The sequence below is a fragment of the Perognathus longimembris genome, chromosome 20 (assembly GCF_023159225.1).
Source record: "Perognathus longimembris pacificus isolate PPM17 chromosome 20, ASM2315922v1, whole genome shotgun sequence".
NCBI classification, from domain to species: domain Eukaryota; kingdom Metazoa; phylum Chordata; class Mammalia; order Rodentia; family Heteromyidae; genus Perognathus; species Perognathus longimembris.
The window spans coordinates 33,291,957-33,314,159 of NC_063180.1; the positions used below are offsets into that span (position 1 = coordinate 33,291,957).

At 40.7% G+C, this 22,203-nt stretch overlaps 1 protein-coding gene across 5 annotated transcripts in view; it reads right to left on the reverse strand.

Annotated features, from left to right (window-relative positions):
• Positions 1-22,203, reverse strand: part of Akap13 (A-kinase anchoring protein 13) — a 181,892-nt gene that overhangs the window by 18,182 nt on the left and 141,507 nt on the right. For 3 of the 5 annotated variants that reach the window (XM_048368856.1, XM_048368857.1, XM_048368859.1), the window contains 7 exons: positions 17,042-17,216; positions 9,130-9,197; positions 7,655-7,721; positions 5,819-5,954; positions 4,245-4,357; positions 3,520-3,672; positions 2,763-3,013 (listed from right to left, as the gene is read on the reverse strand). In XM_048368856.1, the coding sequence (XP_048224813.1) occupies positions 2,763-3,013; positions 3,520-3,672; positions 4,245-4,357; positions 5,819-5,954; positions 7,655-7,721; positions 9,130-9,197; positions 17,042-17,216 (963 nt within the window). Of the gene's footprint in view, positions 1-2,762; positions 3,014-3,519; positions 3,673-4,244; positions 4,358-5,818; positions 5,955-7,654; positions 7,722-9,129; positions 9,198-17,041; positions 17,220-22,203 lie in introns of all 5 variants that reach the window. The other 2 variants (XM_048368854.1, XM_048368855.1) reach the window with 2 other exon arrangements.

The window sequence follows — 22,203 nt, forward strand, 5'->3', positions numbered from 1 at the left end:
AAATAAAAACATACAACCACACTAAAACTTAAACACAAATATTCATGGTAGCACGATTTATTCATAATTGCCCACAAATAGGAAAAACATAAATGTTCACTAATGGATCAATGAATAGGTATGAAAAAGGAATGAAATACCATTAACATGCTATAATTTGTTTTTGAGATACTAGGGACTGGACACAGGGCCTCACACATGCCAGCCACATGTTCTACCAGTTGAGCCATGCTCCACAATTTTTAAGAATCATGAAAAAAGGCTATCACATTTTTTTATTCCATTAATGCAAAATCTACAGAGATCAAGAACATTAGTGGTTGCCTAGACCCGGCAATGACTACTGTTGGGGGGAAGTTTCCTTCTAGAGTAATACGGACACTCAAATTCACCGTGGTGACATTTGCACAACTGGAAATATACTAAAAAAAAAACAAAAAACTTCAGTTGTACTTTTTTTTTTCTGGTACCAGAGACTGAGCTCAGGGGCCTGGTACTGTGCCACTCAAGCCCTGCCTTCAGGCAGACTTTATGCTGATAAATTGGGGGTGGATTCTTACAGACTTTTCTCCCCAAGCTGTTTTCAAACTGTGACTCTCCAGATCTCAGCCACTGGCACCCAGCTTAAATATACATTTTGAAAGGGTGGAATATATAGGATATGACTTTTACCTCTGTAAAGCTACTATTTATCTTAAAAATAAAGTCAGAAATATCTGTGTATTATGTGCACAAGAAATGCAAATGTGCTTTTACCTTCACTTGTCATGAACGCAGTAATAAATAATAAGACTGTAAGTTTTTTTTTATGAAATGTGACCTCAGCAACTCACATAGGAGTTGGGTATAGCTTACTGTTTAGCACCTGCCTAACACAAGAAGCGCTGGGGGGACCAGCTCAGAGCACACCATGAGTTAGTGGGCAAAATAATGAGGTTCTTTACAAAAGGTCCAGAGTATGAGCCATGGTACCGCATGTATACAATGAAGTTAGATGAGCACCAGCACCTATCCTTAGGCTCAGGCAAGAAGTTCTAGTAATTCTACATGGCCTTTCAATCCCCAAATTCAGACAATCTCAGCAGTCTATCTCAACATACATTTAGCTTGGGATAAATCAACAGCCTTCTGCATCGAGTCTATCTGATGCATACTAAACTCTGATTTCCATGTATTAAACATGTCTGGAGACAACCAAATTTATCCTTGTCAAAAATGCAAGAAAGGTGCTTTCCTGAACAGTCCCCAATGAAGAAACAGAAGCAGAAAGATCATGAGTTATTTGCTTTTACCATAAACCAAAACCCCCCAAAAGGCTGACACTGGCACTGAAACACAGAATGATGAATGCACATTATGGGATTCCGGTTTGAATTCCAGTATCAAAGATCTTACAGAGGGGTGTGTACAAACACAAGGAAATACAAGTGATAAACAGGTGGTAGTTAAATGAGATACCTGTGCAGGTCCTGAGCGCAGAGAGGAGGCAGAAAAAGAGAAGCGGAAAGTGTTTGGAAGAGGGATGATCAGGGAGCAAAGGCCCTCATCTACAGGGTTCCGCTTTTCGGCTGACTGTTGCATATTCCTTGATCTGCATTTCCTAATATGCCTGGTTTTACTCCTAGGGATTCCCTCCGGAGATCAAGTCATAATCACCGGTGACTCTATCTGGCGTTTAGTGGGTGACCAGTGTTACCCGAATAAGGACTGAATCAATGACGTGAGGGGAATGGGTTCAAGGATACATGGGGACTCTCAGACTAATGTTCTGAAAAGGAAGCCTCTGCATCTACACAGAGACCATGACTTGCTGGAGGAAAAAGATCTGGCCACATGGGCACACTGTACCCTTCTTCAAAGGTGTAATTCCAACACTTTTTCAAGAAGAGTATTCGCGGGCTGGGGATATAGCCTAGTGGCAAGAGTGCCTGCCTTGGATACACGAGGCCCTAGGTTCGATTCCCCAGCACCACATATACAGAAAACGGCCAGAAGCGGCGCTGTGGCTCAAGTGGCAGAGTGCTAGCCTTGAGCGGGAAGAAGCCAGGGACAGTGCTCAGGCCCTGAGTCCAAGGCCCACGACTGGCCAAAAAAAAAAAAAAAAAAAAAAGAAGAGTATTCGCTTTAAAGAAATATGAATCAATAGCTGCTTATGACCAACACATTTTAAAAAGCATCAAAATAATTTTTAGCTGAATTTCTTTGGAATAATGTCACCACTTGGTTAAAATACCAGTGGTAACACATATTTTAGGAAGAATTTTACAGATTGTGTCTTGATCCAAGTTCTAGGCCTCAGAGGATTTTTGAGATGAATGACATCTTTTTAATCTAAGCCATAGGGGAAGCTTAAGACCTCCAACAAGTACTCTTGATGTCTTAAATTACATTGTTAAAACAAAATTGTTTTCTGATGATGGCATGGACTTTGAGAAAGAAAAAATCTTTAATTCTGTATCACCTTCTTCCTACATTTCTAAAATTGCATAAACAAAGAAATCCTACTGCCTTTCTATTGGGGGGGAAGGGAAAGGACTGGTCCTGGGACTTGAACTCAGGGCCTGGGACTGCCCCTAAGCTTTTGTGCTCAGGGCTAGTGCTCTACCACATGAGCCACAGCTCCACTTCCCCTACTGTCAATTTTTTTAGAAAGGAAATCGAAGGGCTGAGAAATTATAGCTTCCCTATGCCTACCATAATAAACGATAGAGTAGAGATGTGAATGGCAGAGTTCAGAACCTGAAATCCTTCCCATTGCTCACCTGGTTTATAAGCACATCCCCTATCCTCTTGATAAGAAAGTTCTTTTCACTTTTATCCACCAGAGATTCCTTCTTCCGCTCCAGGATCCTCTGAAGGAACTGGCTGTGGATACTGATGAGCTCGTCCAAACAGGGGAACAGCTTGTCCACCATCTGCTGCTCAAAGAGCAGCTCTGTCATCATCCCCCGGCTGTACACGTCACTCATGATCTTGAGTGTGCGGATGTGATGGAACTCGGTCTGCATCAGCTCTAAGAGAACAGGGACCAAGGGGCCATCAAAGGTCATTCGCTGCAATTGAGAGGGTTTGAGCCCAACCTAAACTTATAAACCGGGTTGAGATGTTTTTCCTCTAATGTGTTCTCATCTAATGTTGTACATATGACCTAACATATTCTCATGAAAGGAATACTGGATTCTGACTAAACAATCTTTGTGAGCTTCAGCAACTCTCAGAACTGACCCATGTCCCTTCTGTTTCCTGGTGTACCTGAGGAACTGTCTGTGTTTTCAGAACAGATCTCTCTGGTCCCTCGGGGTACAGTATAACAGCATGCATATGTAAATAAACTGCTGAGAAGAATGAAATAATCTAGAATGGGGGAGGATGAAGAGATAATAGTAAGCCCCTATCTTGTACCCCAAAAAGTTTTTAAACAAAATCTTTTAAGATACACCATATTAAAAAACTGACTTCCCTCTTAATAACAATATGCCACGCCAAGAAGAAAAAAATCAAATAAATTAAGAATCTCACCATAAATCACTTCTTGCTGTTTGACGGTGTCTTTCTTCTGCTGTTTCAGAAACTTGCCGTCCACTATCTGACTCCAGGACTCTGCTTCTAGCTGCTTGGAATCCATCTCAAAGTCTCCCATTAGCTGTCCTTCATTCATGTCTGTGCCTACTCCTCAAAATATACGAAATTTATCTCAGAATCTTGGGCTTGTGAACTCTAGAAAGCTGGACTTCCCTTGACATAATAGATGCTTTCATAAGATAAATTAATGTAGAGAGTTCTACATTAATACAAAGACATGCACAGAAAGCATATCTCGATATGAGAAAGGAATTAATGTCCTGACTGGGAGTGACAGACTATTCGAAACTGGCTAAGAATGATAGACATCCCCTTGTGTAGTTCAAACATGACTGAGACACAATTCCTACATAAAGCTGGATAGAAGTATCCTGCTTCTAAGAGAACAGGCTTACAACTGTACCAGGAAAGCTAGAATTAAATGTACACACTAATGCATCTGTATGAAAGAGTATGTTCACAATAAAAGTAATAGCATCCTTCCACAGAGCCAACGATGGGGTTACCAATTCATTATAATGCATTTGATGCTTCCCAGACAAGTTAGAGATCTTCCAGTTAGGTCACAGGAGTGGCAAGACACTATCACTCACTAACTTAGAGGAGATGATGGCACACCATCACTGCAGGGGGATAGGATATAGGCCAACAAGTCCTCTTACCTTCATCAGTGAGTGATTCTGTGGACTCGTTGACCTTGCAGATTTTATTCAGTGAATCTGTTGAATGAGACAGGAATTTCCAGGTGTTTGACATGTTCTCATCATTTCCAACTCTGGGAACAACAACAACAACAAAAATAAATAAATCATATATATATGTGTGTATATATATATGTGTGTGTGTATATATATATATACATACTGTTAAATATATTATGATAAGCTGTGGCTCATATTCTTAAACAAGTACCAGAACCAGTACTGGAACATGACAGCTGGCTCTAAGTTCTACGATGACCAAAGACAACAAACTGCTTATATTGGGATTTACAACAACATGAAACATTATTAACAAGGTCTTGAAGTATTTAATATCATTATAAACTCAAAACTTTTCCAACTTTTTTTGGTAAACAGGAGGATACTTTCTTCTCAGAAATTACCCATTATGTAAGAATTTCTGTTTAAAACTTACTGTGTAGCCAACTCCATTTTCCCCCTCTGGTGCCTCAATATCTGTAAAACTGAGTGTTTAAACTATAATCTAATAACTTTCTCTACCTCAGCTCTTTAGCTAACATCACAGACACCCAATATATGTTATACAAAAAAACTGATTGAAAGCTTTCAATTTTATTTAAAAACCAATCTTTCAAAGTCATAATGCAAACCAACTCTGGTAATATAACAACTGTGAAAGGAAAACTTAAGGAGATCATGAAAACACAAAAATAAAAACAGAGGAAAAAAACTGAAAAAAAAATTAGGAGAAAATATCACCTAGCACAGAGGTTTAAAAATACTGATAAAAGGAGATTGTGCATCCTTGAGTTAAGTCTCCAACTCTGCTTAGGAAACACAAGAGACGCTGGGATCCAGAGCTCTTGTAAGGACCACAAAAGCTTTACAAGTGAGTGGGTGGGAACCTGTCCCAAACTCACCTCTAAAAAATACATTTAAAAGTTAAAAGGCAAGGACATAAGGTTTAGAAGGAAACAAAACCACCAGGTCCACTGAAATAATACAAGAACGTGAAACTATAATGTGGGTGGTTGCAAAAATATCCAATTAAATTATACCCACCCCCTCCTTCCTTATTTCTATTTAAAACGCATCCATTTTTCTTCTCTTTTTGGCAGCACAGGAGTTTGAACTTAGGGTCTATGCTTGCTTAAACTGTTGCTCTACCACTTAAGCCAAGCCTCCAGGGTGGGCTTTTGAGATGGAATCTCACTGACTTTCCTGACTTCAAAGTGCTACATCCAGATCTCAGTCTGCTGAGTGGCTAGTATTACAGATGTGAACCACCAAGTGCCTGGCTTAAAAAAAAAAAATCTTTTCAGATCAGGTTCTTCAAAAGTGGAGTGAGGTAAATCCCTCGAGTAGCCTCACCTGACAACAGTGCATAAAGGGGACCCTACTGCAAAACAACAGTGCATCAACATAACCCCTAGCTGTTGGTACCACTCAACTGGGCATCAAACCATTATTTATACATCTGATTCTAAATGAACACTTCCCCAGATTATTATGTCCTCCCAGAGGTCAACTGTGCTATCTCTAAACCCACTCACCCAGTAATGTTCTGTATGGAGACGCTTTTGGACAGTGAGACGCTCTGCTGGGATCGTCTGTTTGCAAACACTGGGGCAGCAGAGGCATCACCGGCCAGGAGGACTGCAGATCGAGGACGCTCCTTGGGCTGTGAAGCTGCAAAGGAAGACAGCACATTAAATGAAGCATCACCTGTCCACACTGACCTGAAAGATGCCACCTAGAAGCAAAATGCTTTAAAAATATAATGCAATATAACAGCATAAGACCATGGAGACAGTTTGGCGACAGCTATTAAACCCTGATCCAATAATTCTACGTCTAACAACAACGTACTTTTACACCTACCTAAAAGAATGTATGCCAGTTGTTCAATGCAGTGTTGTTGATTAAAGTACAAGACTGGAAATGACAAGAAAGAGCACCAAAAAAGACTAATTACGAAGATGCAGTGCTGAGTGTGCATGGCTGAGGCAAGAGATAGGGAGCTTGGGTGAGACACAGAGTTCAACAACAAAATAACCTTGACAAAACAGGGACATTCTCCATGTGTACTAATGAACTATGGCCAGAAGCAATGCACATAAAGAGCTTTTGGGGACAGAAAACAGGCTTCTGAAATAAGGGATAATGTCACAGGAAAGCAGTTTAAGGATGGATCACAGACTGACTTGGGTGTCGGTCTGGGCAAGTGCCTTGTCTAGTCATCTGCACACAAATATGGACAATTGTTAGACTTAAAATGTCTAAAGGTAGTCCGTATTCTTCCAGGGAATACAGACTGGTATAGCCATTCTCATGCTCTGCAGGACTGAAGAGAAATGAGGCATATGGCAGTGGCACTCAAGCTTGAGTGATTATCAAAATCACCTAGAGGATCCATTAAAGCAAAGATTCCTGGGCTCCACTTGGGAGTTTATGATGCACAGTCCAGGGTAGAACCCAAGAATCTACACATCTACTTGCTCCTGGAACTATACAGTGAAAACACTACCTTGGGCAAGTCTCAGAGGTTCCCATGGAGCCAACAACAACAAAAAGACAGCTTTACTTGTCAGTAGTTGAAAGTGGGGGAAACCGATAATTGAATCATGCTATAAATTTATGAAAAATACACAGCAACCTGAAACAAAGGCTTCTAACAATAACCTGTGTCTCCACAAGACAATGAGTGGAAAAACTAGGAATGTATAAGTACGAAGTACATCACCTAAATGAAACAATACACAAAACACTTTTTTTCGAATAAATAATGAATTGACAGAAAAGGCAGATTAGAAGGACAAACAGTACTATAATAAGAATGAAATAAGAAACAGAGAATTAAGAGGTAGAAATAGGAAGGAAAATCACAATGAAGCCTTGCTTAGACTGATGAATGGCTGAGCATTGATTGATCCAGATTTATTTAACACTTGAGGACTTTGAGGGGGGAAAATGAGCCAATTACATAATTTCACAATTTATTAAGAAGTTTAAATCACAAGACTCAACAACTGGGAGCACTATAATCAAGTACTTAAACCCATAGCTTGCTAAAGAGGAAAATGAATTTCCTAACTTCACAGGGGTCATCTACTCACACAGGGGTCCAAATCACTGCCTTTCAAGCTAGCATACACACTATCACAGAAAGTGTAATAGTGCATGGTAATAAACAGTAAGGGTAGAGTGCTTTCATGAGATAATACTGCTAGTGGTCAATGAAGCTGCAGCCTAAAACAGCAGCCTCAGCCCACTGTGGCTGTCCTGCATAAGTATTCAAATCTTGATGAGGAACTATAAGTAAGCATTACATTATCAAGCTATAGCCAAACCATCAGAAAGGACTTGGAGAGGTAGGCTGATCTACTTACGCTTGTTCCTCATGATGACTGTGGGCAGTGATGATGTGTCATGTGCCTGAAGGCTCCCTTTGGGCTGCTAAAGAAAAAGACAATAAACACATGAAGATTGCATGGAACTGCCAATCTCTACATAGCAACAAGGCTGCTTTTCGCAGGCCTGCTTTGGTCACTGTCCTAGGCAAGGCATTCTTCCCTCTTCTCACCCAGGGCAGCAGAGCCCCCTGAAAGCCCTGCAGATCCCTCTAGAAAGCTCTTCCTCGTTATGGTAACTGCCTGTCTTCCCACTAGACTGACTACTGGTTCCTGAAGAACAGGCTCTGCCCTTTTTTTCATTTTTGTTTCTCCACTGACTAGCCTTTACAGGTTGCCAAAGTCTTGGGTAAAATGCTTAGTTAGGACTTGTATTGAAATGTAACAAAAATACTTTGAGAAATTGTAGACTGAAATCCCTAAAATTCTAGTGAGGTTAATTGTTACAGACAGGAGATACAATTCAAGTTGTTCTATGGAAGCCAGTGCATTCACAGCAGCAGTGAAATCACCACAGATGCCAAACTCCAATACCTGTAAGGTCAGACAGCTAACAAATGACAGAAAGGAGTGGGGAGATGAGAGGGAAACTTTCTTATCCTTTAGAAAGAAGGCTGCAGCCCCTGAGATCTGCATGACTACTTGCTACCCATCCGGCTTTTAAGGACCTATAAACCTGACAACATCCTGGATGCTTAAAATCTATAAATATGGATCCACAATTCCTTCCTGGGGGCAGCACTCAGTAAATTACCTTTAGAATGCCTTTGAGGCCAGTGCACCAAGACAAATGTGTCTGGTTTTCAATGAAGTACACCCAATGTTGAGTATACATGCAGGCATGTGGCTGGAGAATCTCTTCTGATGAAGACTGAAAACAGTCTTCCTGAAAGACTACACCCAAAACCACACTGTTCCTTTATGCACCACTGGAAAAGCAGAGCAGTCTCCTGCCCATCACATATCACAAGTCACTGAACCCCAGCTGCCTTCCTCATGGTCTTACATACAGAAGTAACAATAGGGTTGGTGATGTAGCTCAGTGGTAAAGCACTTGCTTACTGTGTTCATGGACCTAGGTTTGATCCCCAGCACCACAAAAATAATAAAAAGTATAAGCTTGGGGGGAAAAAAAGAACAGTAGATCTGCAGACATGGTTAAAAAGAAAACCTTAATATTAACATAAGCATATTAGAATTGCAGAGAAATGTATATTTAACATTATAGGAGCTCCAAAAACTTTCATTTACTAGAATTCTGAATTTCCTATGTTCACTGGGAACTAATTATGTTAGAAAAATTGTCTTGATTTCTCTGGTTAATTTTAGTTGGGACCACATGCTTAAAGCAAAACAAAAACAAACCCATCAGAACCTCAATTCTCACATCTCATGAGGATTTTGCTAATCTAAATGCCGGCACTTTAAGCCCCTTCAAGCTAGAAGCATCTTACCTTCATTTTGACCTTTGCACAGGAAGCCAGACTATCTCTGCAGCCTTTGTGGACAAAAGCACTGCAATCTGAAAAGAAAGAAGAAATCAAGGTCACAATGAGCCAATGCAGGCTCCTTCCTCTACTGCTGTAAGGAGCCTGTGGGCTTCCAAGTGAAGTCATTCACATAGAAGAATGTCCTCATAACCCAAACTACATTTTGCAGTCCTCTTCTCAGAAGCTGGCCTGAGATATTATCAGGAGAAGAAACAAGTACAGATGTGACTTCTGATTAACAAAAACATGACCTCTGCAACTTCCAAAAGAGGAAGCCTGAGCAGCTACCAAAATGTAGACTTGTAGTTTTGTCTTGACACTGATCTGTATGTGGAAATCACAAGAAAAGATATGAACAAAGCCAGTAGTAGAAGTTGTAAATTTCATGTTACTGTACCCAATCAGCAGGGTGTGGATCTGAATATTTATCTTCCACTTGGAATGTCAACTACCCTGACCTTTTTGCAACGTACTCTGACCAAGAACCACACAAGAAAGATGATTAGAGCTCTCCCCCAATTCCCTGGGAACCCTGACTCAAGAAAAGGTGGGAGGGTTCCTGAAAGATAAAAGTGACCGCAAACTTGCTAGGACAGATAGACTTCATTTCAGAACACTTCTGATTTCTCCTTCCCTCAGTCTACAAGGCCCACTGATCAAGAACTGTTTTTGGAAAGGTCATTGCCAGCTCTTACTGCTGAGATGAAGTCATGAAAACGAACTGTGCCAAGAGGCCAGAGGTGAAGATCTACTCTTGGGAACCACTGAGAAGCAATCTCTCCTGGGAGAGGCACAGTCAGGAAATCAGCACAGACACCATTTCCTGGGCTCTGTTTCAGGAAGTGTACTTCAGGGTCCTGCCTTGGCCAATTCATGAAACGGGGCAGGAGGGTGGGGTGATGGGGATGATTTCTGAAGATCAGACTACAGACTATGGACTACAGGGGAAGGGAGAGGTTGGAATGGTGATGGCCAAGGGTGTGGCAACAGTTACTTTGACAGGGATTGCTCCTGTAGTGACCACTTGGTTCCCAGGTCTTTCCCTGAATCCTGCTAGCCACACTGTTAGAATTCTGTTAGATGTTTCTCCTGCACTGTGCTCTTCTGCAGTATGGATGGGTGTATCCACTGCTAAACCTAAGTCTTCAGGACAGTCAATGCCTGTATCATGGCACCTTTTCAAATATCTCTCTGTATACCCCAGGCCTATTTTATCTAAGCCAGTGCCCTGACACAAACTATGTCAACTACTGACACTTAAAGGAGAACAGGACAAACAGCTGTCTAGGGACATTTGAGTTGGGTCCTGGTCCTGTGGATTACTGTGACTCTCCACAGGCCTAGGTCTCTTTATAAAACATAAAGAAGGGTCGCAAGTCTCCATCCACCCATTTTTTAAATAGAGGACATGCCAATATAGAAACGTTCACCCTCTGCCAAGGGATCTGGAAATGATCCTCATTTTAGATGTGTCTATTTAATGAATTAGCCCTTCTTGGTACACCCCACCCCCACATATACCTGAATTAGTTCCTTATAGAACCATCTGTGTTTTTTGTTTTTTTTTACTGTAAAGGTGATATACAAAGAAATTACAGTTACATAAGTAAGGTAATGAGTAAATTTCTTTTTGAACAGTGTTACCTTGAAAGTAATCCAAATGACTGAGCAGAGGAACACATCTGAAATACTCGTATTTGAAATATTGGTAATATGATACCAAAGAAAATACAAAAGCCAATGATGTTGGTCTGTATACTCAACATGCTGATTCTCCAAGATACAATACTGGAGAGAGTAAGCCAATTACAGAATCAGATACTCTGCCCAGCCCCTTTTATGTAAACTAATAACAAAAATTAAAATTTGATTAGGTGAGGTGGAACTATAACAGAAAATAGACAGTTTGTGACAGTATTTATCTGTGGGGAAGAAGAGAAATAAATACAGGAAAAAGAGGATTCACTGCTTTTTAAATTTAAATTTTTGGCAGGGAACTCAGTTTTTTGTTTTTTGTTTTTTTTTTTTTTTTGGCCAGTCCTGGGCCTTGGACTCAGGGCCTGAGCACTGTCCCTGGCTTCTTCCCGCTCAAGGCTAGCACTCTGCCACTTGAGCCACAGCGCCGCTTCTGGCCGTTTTCTGTATATGTGGTGCTGGGGAATCGAACCTAGGGCCTCGTGTATCCGAGGCAGGCACTCTTGCCACTAGGCTATATCCCCAGCCCCGGAACTCAGTTTTAACTGAAATTGTTTCATTCTTAAAAATGAAAAATAATGTTAAGTACCAGTGACAAAACATTTTTTTTCCTTTTCTGCTATGATGGGAAATGAACCCAAAGCCTCACATCTCTAAACAAGTGCTTGGTCACTGAGCTTTATTTTCTTTTTCAGGGAATGCTGGATACATAGGTACCTTCTAAATCACCTGCCTGTGTAATACTTGGTAAATTTTTTATCTTTGAAAACTAAGGAAGAAGCAATGTATCAAATTCTATTATCTTCTAAAGCTCCTAAGAATTCCTCAGAGGGCTGGGGATGTGGCCTAGTGGCAAGAGTGCTTGCCTCGTATACATGAGGCCCTGGGTTCAATTCCCCAGCACCACATATACAGAAAATGGCCAGAAGTGGCACTGTGGCTCAAGTGGCAGAGTGCTAGCCTTGAGCAAAAAGAAGCCAGGGACAGTGCTCAAGCCCTGAGTCCAAGCCCCAGGACTGGCCAAAAAACAACAACAACAACAACAACAACAACAAGAATTCCTCAGAAACATTTCCTCATTTAAAAGCAGTTACCACACCTGTAATAATAAAAACTATTTTCAATCCTATTTTATTTTCCTTTGCTCTACTGAACATATAAAATACTGAAGGCACCCTATGGTTAAGGTAAGAGGTAGCCAATTTGTTGTAGAACTGACCATGAACTTTGATCTGCAAAATAACCAACCAGATGGAATACTATGCACAGAGCCTGTTTGAAGCTGTGCCCTTCTGATCCTTTCCACCCAACCAGCTCCAATTATCAACAGAAAATTCAAAAATGTCTATTTTCAAGAGGACACTACCTCATTTAATGAGGCCTCAGGAAATTTCAAATTCTCAGGCCAGTGTTTGAGATTTTAAAAACAATCCCACTTGATGAATCATAAAAACAGAAGTAACCTCCCAAATATGCTCCTAATAGAACTGTTTGCATAAATGTGTTTTTAGTTAACTGAGACATATCTCTAAGTCCACAACACAGCTGAAGTTTTAATATGCTCTATATTATGGTCTTGAGTCTTCGTGGCAAACAGTTCATATGGACATTTCTTAAGATACTTTAGTACCTACTTAAAGACACTAAGCTTGTTACTGAGTGGTCCTTGACTCAGTCCCCAGCCACAGTGGTTTGGGTGTGGGTGAACAGAAACTTTTAGCCCTCCTTACATCAGGCAGTCATGAAATTAAAACCATGTTCTCAGTTTTAGAAAATAGATAATAACCAAGAACACAAGAATTAAAGACAAATCTAACACATTTTTAAAGCTCGCTGCCATAAACCATCCCACAATGTTAAGAAGATCAAAGAAAAACTATTTGACCTTTAAATTGCTTTACTTATAAGATTTCCTAACAGCAGTGAGCAACATGCTTTCATTTCCCAAAATTCTTGACAAAGCTCTCAGTAATTTATAATTCAGAACAATAATAAATTCAATTTTTTCTGAAATTAAAAGCAAACCGCCCATCACCAATGAAATCCTTGTTCAAAGGAGCCATCAAACAGAAGAAAATGAAATGAAACCCACATGACTGGGAACTATCATCTATCTGTTGGTACAGTCTTTGAAACTTCTGCCACCAACCACCACAGATCTTTGGTATATGCCATATATTTTCTTTCAGCACAAAAAATAAGCCATTAATGAGACTAGATTAAGAAAATGAACTTTGCCAGGCATGGTGACACATGCTTATAATTCCAGATACTTGGGAGGTAGAGATGGGAGGAACAAGGATCTAGGGTCAGGCAAGGCAAACAAAGTGATCAAGCCTCTATCTCAACAAACAAGCTGGGTGTGGTAGCGAGGCAGGAGGTAAAGATGGATAGCAGTCTGCGGGTGGTCCTGGGCAAAAGCACTTATCTGAAGAATAAAGGCAAAAGGAGCTAGGTTCAAGGGACAGACTGCTTGCCTGGCAAGCATAATACCCACAGAGTTCAAACAAACCCCTGTATTGTATTAAAACAAAAACAACAAGAAGAAAACTAGCTGTGTAAAAAGAGGAGCAGCAATTCCAAACTAAAATAAAGTTAGGGTATTGAAGAACCACATGCCTGCTTGAGGAAAGATTGACATTTGTGAGCTGACTCACTCAGCCAGATCTCTGAAGAGGGGTTTTCCAGCACTTGAGCCCACTGATCACTGCTGGGGAATATACTGACTGGCAGATCTGAGAAGCAAAATCTGTATGTGAAAAATGGCCCGACCTTTCTTAAGGATACAGGTTGAAGAATTACCTTTCAGGGCAGAAATATGCAACTTCCTCTTATCATTTCAACCCTAACAAAGAAAAAGCAAACAGTTTAAACATGAGCAATGTAGAGATGTGCAGACGCCATAATTCTATCCACAGGGAATGTCAGATCATGTTGGTAGCTGGTGTACCAACCACAGTGCTCAGGTACACAACAGGAGAGCCCCCTAGAAAAGCTTAACCATCCTGGATGATGTGTGGTTTTCATAACACCAGCAAACAACAAGGAAACAAAATGAAAGTGCTCTGCTTGAAAAGAACTGACTCTATTGCTCAGCCTTGCCACTCACCTTCTTTTCCCCTAAATAACAAACTTCCTTTTCTGATCAGTTACAGTTCTCATATAAGCAATGAACTCTAAATGCCAGAATATTATTTATACAGAGCTGCTTTTCATAATGAAATAACAAAGCAAAATCTACTCATCACACAGTCTAAATTCCTGTTTCCCACTTAGATTACAGCTGGTCTATTTGCTTTATTTTTTTAATCAAGAGGAAGAATCTATCACAAAAGTACTCAGAGGCCGCTACACAAGAGAAAATAAATCAATTATTGCTTTCCATCTGTTTGAAGCAAACACAGTAAAACTCCTGGCAAGATCCAAAAGCCTAAACTAAAAAATTCTTTATCCTGAAGGACTCACCAAACTTTCTACAAACACATTTTTTTCTGCGGGAGATGGAAAGAATAGCTGATGATCCAAGGACAGCTTTATATGAGAAAGAATAAGTCACTGCAGAAACAGCTCTTCTCACCATGAATTCACTTAATCTTAAAGCAGGAGCAGAGTTTGGGCTGCTCAAAAATCCTTCCAGGGTTTCCTTTAAATTACTTTGAAATATTCCTGACCAGAGACTTCGTGCTTTTTGCCTGGACTTCTAGTATGTAAACCCAGAAAGAGAGTGGATGGAAGTGATGCAGACATAATCTGCCTGTTATTTCCAGCTGCTCTGACCATGACTTCCTCTGCATTCCTCCTCATAAAGGGCTCGGCAGTTATACTATGTTTCAGACTGGTACACAGGTGGGATGCAGTGATGTCAGAGATGCCAATTTAAAACTGTTCAATCCTGTGGTATCTTCATGTAGATAGTCATATTAAAGTGGTGGAAGGAAGACAAGAGGTCAATGTAAATCATCTTAATGTATCTCCTAAAGGACCACATGGCTCATATTTCTAAAACACACTTGGAAACCCGACTGAGCAGCTGTCTGAGGTATGAAGCTCCCTTTGGGGGTCTGTGACACAAGATGATGTTAAACAAAAAAGTTACTTTCTTAACAGAGGTAGGTAACTAACTGCAGGGATGGTACATTTACTGAGACTCCTGGGAAGATCCAAGACATGAGAAGGGATGAAGGGAAAGAACAAATGATTCTAAGTCTCCCAGTTACTCAGACTTTCCACTTCCTGCCAAGATAACAGATGGGGCTTCATGCCTACAAACATGGATTGCATGCGCTGTTCTTCAGGAAGCCAGGAGAAGCAAACCATTACTTCGTGTTGTGGGGAAGGATGATTATATACACTGTTTCTCTGTTCCCAAGCCTTGATTTCTTCCCTCCCATTCCTCGTTGTCAAACAAGGCAGGCTGCACAATCTAATACCCCAATTTCACTGCTACCACTGAATGGTAAAACAATTTCATCACTACTTTTTTTTGGGGGGGGGGGGCAGTCCTGGGCCTTGGACTCAGGACCTGAGCACTGTCCCTGGCTTCTTCCCGCTCAAGGCTAGCACTCTGCCACTTGAGCCACAGCGCCGCTTCTGGCCGTTTTCTGTATATGTGGTGCTGGGGAATCGAACCTAGGGCCTCGTGTATCCGAGGCAGGCACTCTTGCCACTAGGCTATATCCCCAGCCCTCATCACTACTTTTGGTGCAGGGCACAAAGTTGTAGTTCAATCATGGGTCCTAAGTTTCTAATGTGAATGTCTGGTAGGTAAAAATGAAGTCCTATGGGAACTAGAGCTTCTCTGTCCTTCTCTGGGTAGTTTCACCATTTGTGATATGAGACAGACAGCTGCCATGGTGTCATCAAAGCAGAGGACAGGAAGGCTGCTGGAGGGGACATGGTTTTGCTCAGAAAGCTAAATTAATATTATCCCTTGTATCTCCCCCGTTTAATCAGCGGCAGAAGAACGGCATCACAAATGTTTGCTTTGATGGTAGAAGGTTGTAAGGCATAACAGTGCCTTGGCAAACTTTCAGAAGGAAAGGAGAACGTTAGGTGGGCCATTTAGTTTTTGCATGTCTGTGTGGCAGTTTTAAGCTAGTATTTTTAAAAATCACTACTTTAATAGAAACAAAACAGCCAAAATCCAGACGTGGAATTTTGAGATTCATTAAGACAAAAGTGAAGGAGGGGAAGAAAAAAAAAAAAAAGGTTTTTCAATTTGCTTTTAAAAAATCCTCTCTAGCACACACCAAGAACAGCAGCTCTACAGTCTATGGTGTCCTTAGTATGCTCATTACCCAGAGAGCCCAGTCTATTAGGCTTAATAGGAAGAAGAATCAAGAAATCAAAATGGGACTAGGATGCCTGTGGTTAACAGGTGCACTCTTCTGGCCAATGAACTACAAATGGCCTTTATATTTTAGATGATAGGGAAAATAAATGATGACTATTATACAACATGCAAATATTTAAATATTATGTCCATAATAAGGCCTCATTGTCCCTTGGTTTATATATCAATGGCTACTTTGTCCTGCAACTGCAGAATCTAGTAGCAGTAACAGACAAGACGGCCCTCAAAAAGTTAACTGACTCTGGGCTGTGAGTGCCTCATCAAAACCAGAAACTAGGCTGGTAATTACACAGATCAGCAGTAGGCTAATGTGGAACATCAATGCACATGAAGATGCTCTCCTTTGGTAAATGCATAAAGCATATGCCAAATAACTAGATTTAAATGCAAGTATGTATGGCCTACTGACATAACTCAGAGGTACAGAGCTTGTCTAGTATATGAAAAGCCCCAGGACTGATCCCCAACATAGAAAAACAAAGCACAAGACAACAACAAAAATGAGCATGCATAACCCAACAAGGGACTGCTAGGCAACCATGGGGTTTAAGGCTACGAATTGTTCTGACAGGGACACAGAATAGGAAGTAGTTTGTCAATAACAGAGCAGAATATTTGAAATTGGGGGTGTCTGAAAAATTACAGGCTAGAGATTATATATTTACAACTAATTTCCTCAATGATGTTTAAAGAAAAATATAGACAGGTCTACTTCTGCACATAAATGCGGAACAGATAAGGGGTGGGATGGACAGCAAACTAGAAACAAACTAGCCTTCCCGAACCAAGACAGCCTCATTTTAGGAGAGGAACACGCAGGTCTCTTACTTGCACAAGTGTAGGCATCTTTGTTGGTGAAAGGCTTCATACACTGGCTACAGCTGATGGGGCCAACAACAGGAATGGAACTGAAAGTATGTCCATTGAGAAGCTTCTTGTCTTTCTCCTTTTCTTTAGAATCTTTCTCTTTCTCCTTCATTTTATCTTTCTCCTTCTCCTTTTCCTGCTGAAGAAAAGATTCAATAGTTAATTGAACATTGCAAGGTCTTTCTGAATGCCCAGATGGCATGTGGTCATCAGCAGTTGGTGGCCATTCTGGACAAAAGTGAGGAAGAATGTTCTGTTAAGTTTGCTTCTTAACTTGTGAGCATGCAAAAAGCTACATTAGGAAAGTCATGAAAGCTGGACAGGCAGGCTGCCTCATTCAAGGGTGCTTCACAATGACGGACACAGGGTAATCCACATAGGTAGCAATGGGCTTAGGGTATATGGATGGAGAGGAGAAAGGATGGTGGCAATTCTGAGATTGGGATTTCTCCAGAGAGGGGAAAGATGCTGCATGAAACATCACGCTAGCCGCGTATCAATCACTTCCTAACTGAGGGGACTCTCTGATATGGCCTCCCAAAGCCAGAACTATTAAATATCTCCTCGCTGCCCCCCCCCCCCAGATTTTACTGATTATAATTTTTTTTTTTTTTTGGCCAGTCCTGGGCCTTGGACTCAGGGCCTGAGCACTGTCCCTGGCTTCTTCCCGCTCAAGGCTAGCACTCTGCCACTTGAGCCACAGCGCCGCTTCTGGCCGTTTTCTGCATATGTGGTGCTGGGGAATCGAACCTAGGGCCTCGTGTATCCGAGGCAGGCACTCTTGCCACTAGGCTATATCCCCAGCCCCTACTGATTATAATTTTGAAAGTTATGGATCTTAAGTTTGACCCAATGTTGGAATGGGAAAGAAGAAGCTATTAAGAAAAGGAGGATATCTTATATCTGGGATGAAAATTAAGTTCTTCTTCTGCTACTGCCACTACTATTCATAATAACACACTGTACCAGGGAGCACACTACTTCACTCGACCTATCTTCTACTTGCAAAATGGAAAAGGTACCAATTTCTTATGTAAAAAAAAAAAAGCTGGGCACTGGTGGTTCATGTTTATAATCCTAGCTACTGAGGAGGTTGAGATCTGAGGATCATGGTTTGAAGCTAGCCTGGGCAGGAAAGTCTGTGAGGCTACTACCTCCAATTAACTGCTGAAAACCAGAAGTGTTGTTATGACTTGAAGTGGTAGGGTGCTAGCCTTGAACAAAGAGCTCAGAGATAAGAGTCTGGGCCTGGAGTTCAAGACCCCCAACTGACAAAAAAATATATGAAAATAGGTAAGACAAAATATGGAAAGCATTTTGCATAATACAGAGCACATATTAACACTTAACAAACTGTAATAACTATCTGAGCTTTGCTAGCATACCACCCTCTAACCTAACCCTGAAATCCATTCCCTTACAGTGAAGGAATTTTTTTTTTTCCTCAAGGCTAACGTTCTACCACTTGAGCCACAGAGACACTTCTGGCTTTTTTGAGTAGTTTATTGGAGGTAAGAGTCTTTCGGACTTTCCTGCCTGGGCTGGCTTGGAACCATGATCCTCAGATCTCTGCCTCTTGAGTAGCTGGATTACAGGCATGAACCACCAGAGCCCAGCAGGAAGGAATATTCTGATTAAAGATGGAGGATAAACGAAACTGAGGAGTATCAAAGGACACCAAGGCAGAGAGAAATAGGTCTGGATGGAAAGGACAACTGTCTTCTTTGTCCCCTCAAGCAATAGCACCATGGTCACTTCTCTGATGAAAATGGGGACTCAGAAACAGATAATCCCAAGGCCTGCCCACTCACTGCTCTGCCCTAAGGCCCAGAAAGACAGAAAAGCTGGCAAAGCATCCTTGGTTTACAAGGAAAAGGCTCTCTGGTCTCTACTGTGAAGCACTCTACATCCCCATGGTCTCTGTGACCTCTCCGAGAAGGAGGAAGCTGACATTCACAATGCTCTCAAGTCACCAGCCACTGCAATGGGCACTCCCTAGTGACTGCACTCAGGACACTGGCACAGGGTGGGACAAAAGTGGCTTGAATACCACACCACTCTGTTTTGACACCTCAAAACAATACAGGAACGTCAGAAATGCTCTGGCAACACAGGAAGGCAGAAGGCTTTTGTGTGACATCAAGCATCACTCTAAGACAGGCTGTTTACCAAAACTTAGCCAGGCATGAAGAGGTACTTACATCTTGACACTTGAACAAGTACGGAAGAATGCTCCATACTTACTGAAATACCTAGAACAATCAGGGACATTTCAGGTTCACACTCGACTTGAGAAACCATGACATGCTCTTTATTTGCCATATTTGTTTGGCAAATCATTCAATTGGCTACTCAGTAGACCAAGGAATAATTTCTTTTCAAACCAAATGAACCATGAAGACCTACAATTCACTTATACCATCATGTTAGAATTTAGTAAATACCTAAGAAATGGGTTCATGAGCATAACAACTATTACTGCCATGTAATTTTAAAGGCAAGCATTCTACCACTAGGCCATATTCCCAGCCCTGCCATGTAATTTTAAATCAATACCTTTCACACAGATTATTCCACCTGACTCTATGACAATGAAGTAGACAGAGTGAACGTTGTTGTCCACTGAAAGGATAATAAATGACAGCCAAAATTCTGAACAATTACTAAGTGTGAAGCATCATAATAAGTAATTCACATGTTTTGTTACAACAACCAAATTAGTTCTATTTATCTCCATTTCATATCTGAGGTTACTGAGGGTTAAGGATGTCCATTAATGCACTGAAGAGCACACACCAGGAAGTGTCCCAGCTGGAATTCAACCAGACCTGGCCCCTTCAAGCTCAGATCTCTTTTCTCTGCTTCTTCTGCAGAGGTCCTGAGAAGTTCCTTGATTTGCAAAAGGCTACAGAAGAAAAGATCAGCAGTCAAGATCGGAACCCAAGTTTTCTCTTTCTCTCCAGAACTCCTCTACAATGAAGAAATGGTAAGTATCTGCTAACTCTATTATTCACATGAAGTCCTTTGTTAACTGAATATATGTAACAAAAATCTAAGAGTCAAATTGCCATACTTTTAAGCTACCAAAATAAAAAACCAGAAGGGAGAAAAGCAAAACCAAATGACTGACTCCATTTTACAAAACAGGAAATTGTTCTGAACGAAAATTAACACTTGAAAGTCTGAACAACTCTAATAAAAAAGCACTAACAATTCTGAACCTAACTCCCTTTTTCTTTCAAATAAACTTTTCTAAATATTTTTCTCCATGCATAAATTACTAAAAACTTTTGTTTTGCTCCAAAAAAGCTACAAGCATGCTTCAAAAGTCAAATTCTCATTCGCAACTACTTTATTCTCTCAAGCCTTGCAATGTTCTTCAAATGTGAATAAATAATAATTATCGTCCTATGTGTAAAAATAGTACTAATTCTTCCAGGGATTAAAAAACAAAACAATAAGCTACACAGGCTCTTCCTGTGTTCATTAGAACTCAGTCCTTTAAAGAAGCTGGGCTCTTACCTGTCCATGCTTTAGTCCTGTGAATCTCACTGCTATGTGGGGTACTTCAGGAAGCCGACCCCATTTTATCGACATGATCCAGCCCCCATGCCAAAAAACGTGTTCTCACAGAAGGAGGGCTCATGCCAGCAGGGCAGAACTCAGCGGCATTGAGCTGCCATGAGCAAGATGGTAAGAGGAAGCCAGAGACTGGTTGAGAAAGGAAAGGAGGGAGGGCTGAGGCTGCCTGTTTCCTTCAAACCGTCTTAACTATTTGAATGCTGATAGAAGAGCATACCAATTGCCTTAAAGGACACAGGAAGGGAGAGAAAAACGAATCTTCCAAAATATGCTGTTGTGTTGATAGTCTTTATAATGCAATATGGGCAATCTGGCAAGGTACAGACAGCCAAGCTTTTCACATCAGAAGTTTAGAACTAGATCTATTACTCCAAATTTTATAAAGATCAGATTCTAAGGAAAATGTTTAGTAAAGCTGCCTGTGGTAAAAAAGCGAAGAGTTTTCTTTAAGGAAGAAATAGGAGGCAGACTTAACATGAGAAACAGTAATCTACTCTAGTAGGTACCTTTGAAAGGCTGATATGTTTAGTTCTTTCATATAAAGACCACAAACAAAATTGGCAGGAATGTAACTCATGTACACAAAAACACCTACTCTGAGTTAGACTAGGAATTGGCCTAAAATATTTCTATCTACCTTCTGGTTGTCTATGCAGAAAAGAATACCTACTAGAAAGAGAAAAGCAATAGACTGGTTAAAAGAGATTGAGATTTATTCCACTCCCTTTATGAACCTAAACATTAAGTATGTGAGTATTCAAATACAACAAGCAGACTTAGCAGGAAACAGTATTACCTCTCAAAGATAAAAACAGAAGTTGCTAGCTTCCCATTAGACTTCCTGTTTAGGTTCCCCAACATTTTCATAAACATGTCATTCTACCAGCCCTGTAACAATTTTATTCTTTATTTACTTTTTCTTTTTGCAGTACTGGTGTTGAACATAATGCTAAGTAAGAGCTCTACCTCTTGAGCAAGAACCCCTACCTAACCCCCTTGTATTTTGCTTCTAGGGTCTTATTTTCCCCAAACTTGCCTCAAACTTGGGCTCCTCCTTTCTACCTTTCCAAGTACCTAGGAATACAGATATGAGCCACTCTTTTGTATTAAAAAAAAAAGTTATGTCAAAGACTACAGTTTGCCAGGAGAGGGAAAAGGAGAACCAAGGAGGGGAAGGGCAACTGTGTTAGAGGTTGATCTGTCATTGCTGAGAGACACAGCTGAAGTAACAATTGACCTCTTGCCTCTGACCACCCTCCTTAGTTAAAATGACAGTATTCTTTCTCAACTGAGTGTGGTTCCTCTTTCAGTCTTGGCTTCAAAATTTGATCTTTGAGGGTTGTTCCAGCAAAGGAAACAAACCAAAAAAATCACAAATTACAACCCCTGGATTACAATCCCTCTTTATCAAATGTGTAGGTTGCCCAGATAACCATTAGTATTAAGATAGCATCTTTTGTAATGATTAAGTAACTTGTAAATAACAATACTATAATAATATTAGTAACAAAAGATTGTGTTTAAAGAGTAACCATCAAATG